General features: G+C 69.0%; 1 protein-coding gene across 1 annotated transcript in view; it reads left to right on the top strand.

Annotated features, from left to right (window-relative positions):
* Positions 1–309: 309 nt before the first annotated feature.
* SBF1 (SET binding factor 1) overlaps positions 310–578 on the top strand; it is a gene marked incomplete at both ends in the record, with an annotated part of 16,890 nt that continues 16,621 nt past the window's right edge. Inside the window, 1 exon segment of the mRNA XM_010859072.1 lies at positions 310–531. Coding sequence (XP_010857374.1) covers positions 310–531 — 222 coding nt within the window.

The raw sequence follows: 578 nt of genomic DNA, 5'->3' as shown, positions 1-578 counted from the left end.
CCCAATCTCCCAGTGTATCCACCTGCCCTGCCCCCTGGCGGCCATCAGCTTGCATTCTACTCTGTGGGGAGGCCCATGTGCTCTTGGGGACCCCGACCCACAGCCGGGCTCCTCTCCACGCCCCTGGTGGCCCTGGGCTGCAGAGCCCGGCAGTGTCTCCTCATGCGATTGTCTTTAGGGAAACCGTAGGTCTGGGAGCTGGGGCTGGTCTGGTGCCAGATGAGGGCAGGTGAGAGAGATGGCTCCGCTCAGACCCTCGAGGCTCCTGTCGCGTGGGGGTGTGGGGCTCGGGCGGTGCCCTGACCCCCGCTCCTGTCCTCAGGGAGTGGGGAAGGCCAGGGCCAGATCCTGCAGCGCTTCCCGGAGAAGGACTGGGAGGACAACCCATTCCCTCAGGGCATCGAGCTGGTGAGTGGGGCGCCCCAGGGCCTGGGGCTGAGGGCTGGGGGTGCCGAGGCGGCGGGGCAGATGCTGCGGGCCCCCGCAGTGCTTGGCCCTGCTGGGTACAGGGCGACGTCGCTGCCTTGGAGGGTGGGGAGCCCCCGTCACGTCCCTGCCTCACGATGGGGGCCAAGCAC

The sequence above is a fragment of the Bison bison genome, unplaced genomic scaffold, assembly GCF_000754665.1.
Source record: "Bison bison bison isolate TAMUID 2011002044 unplaced genomic scaffold, Bison_UMD1.0 scf7180017855904, whole genome shotgun sequence".
NCBI classification, from domain to species: domain Eukaryota; kingdom Metazoa; phylum Chordata; class Mammalia; order Artiodactyla; family Bovidae; genus Bison; species Bison bison.
This window is presented reverse-complemented; position numbering and strand designations above follow the sequence as displayed.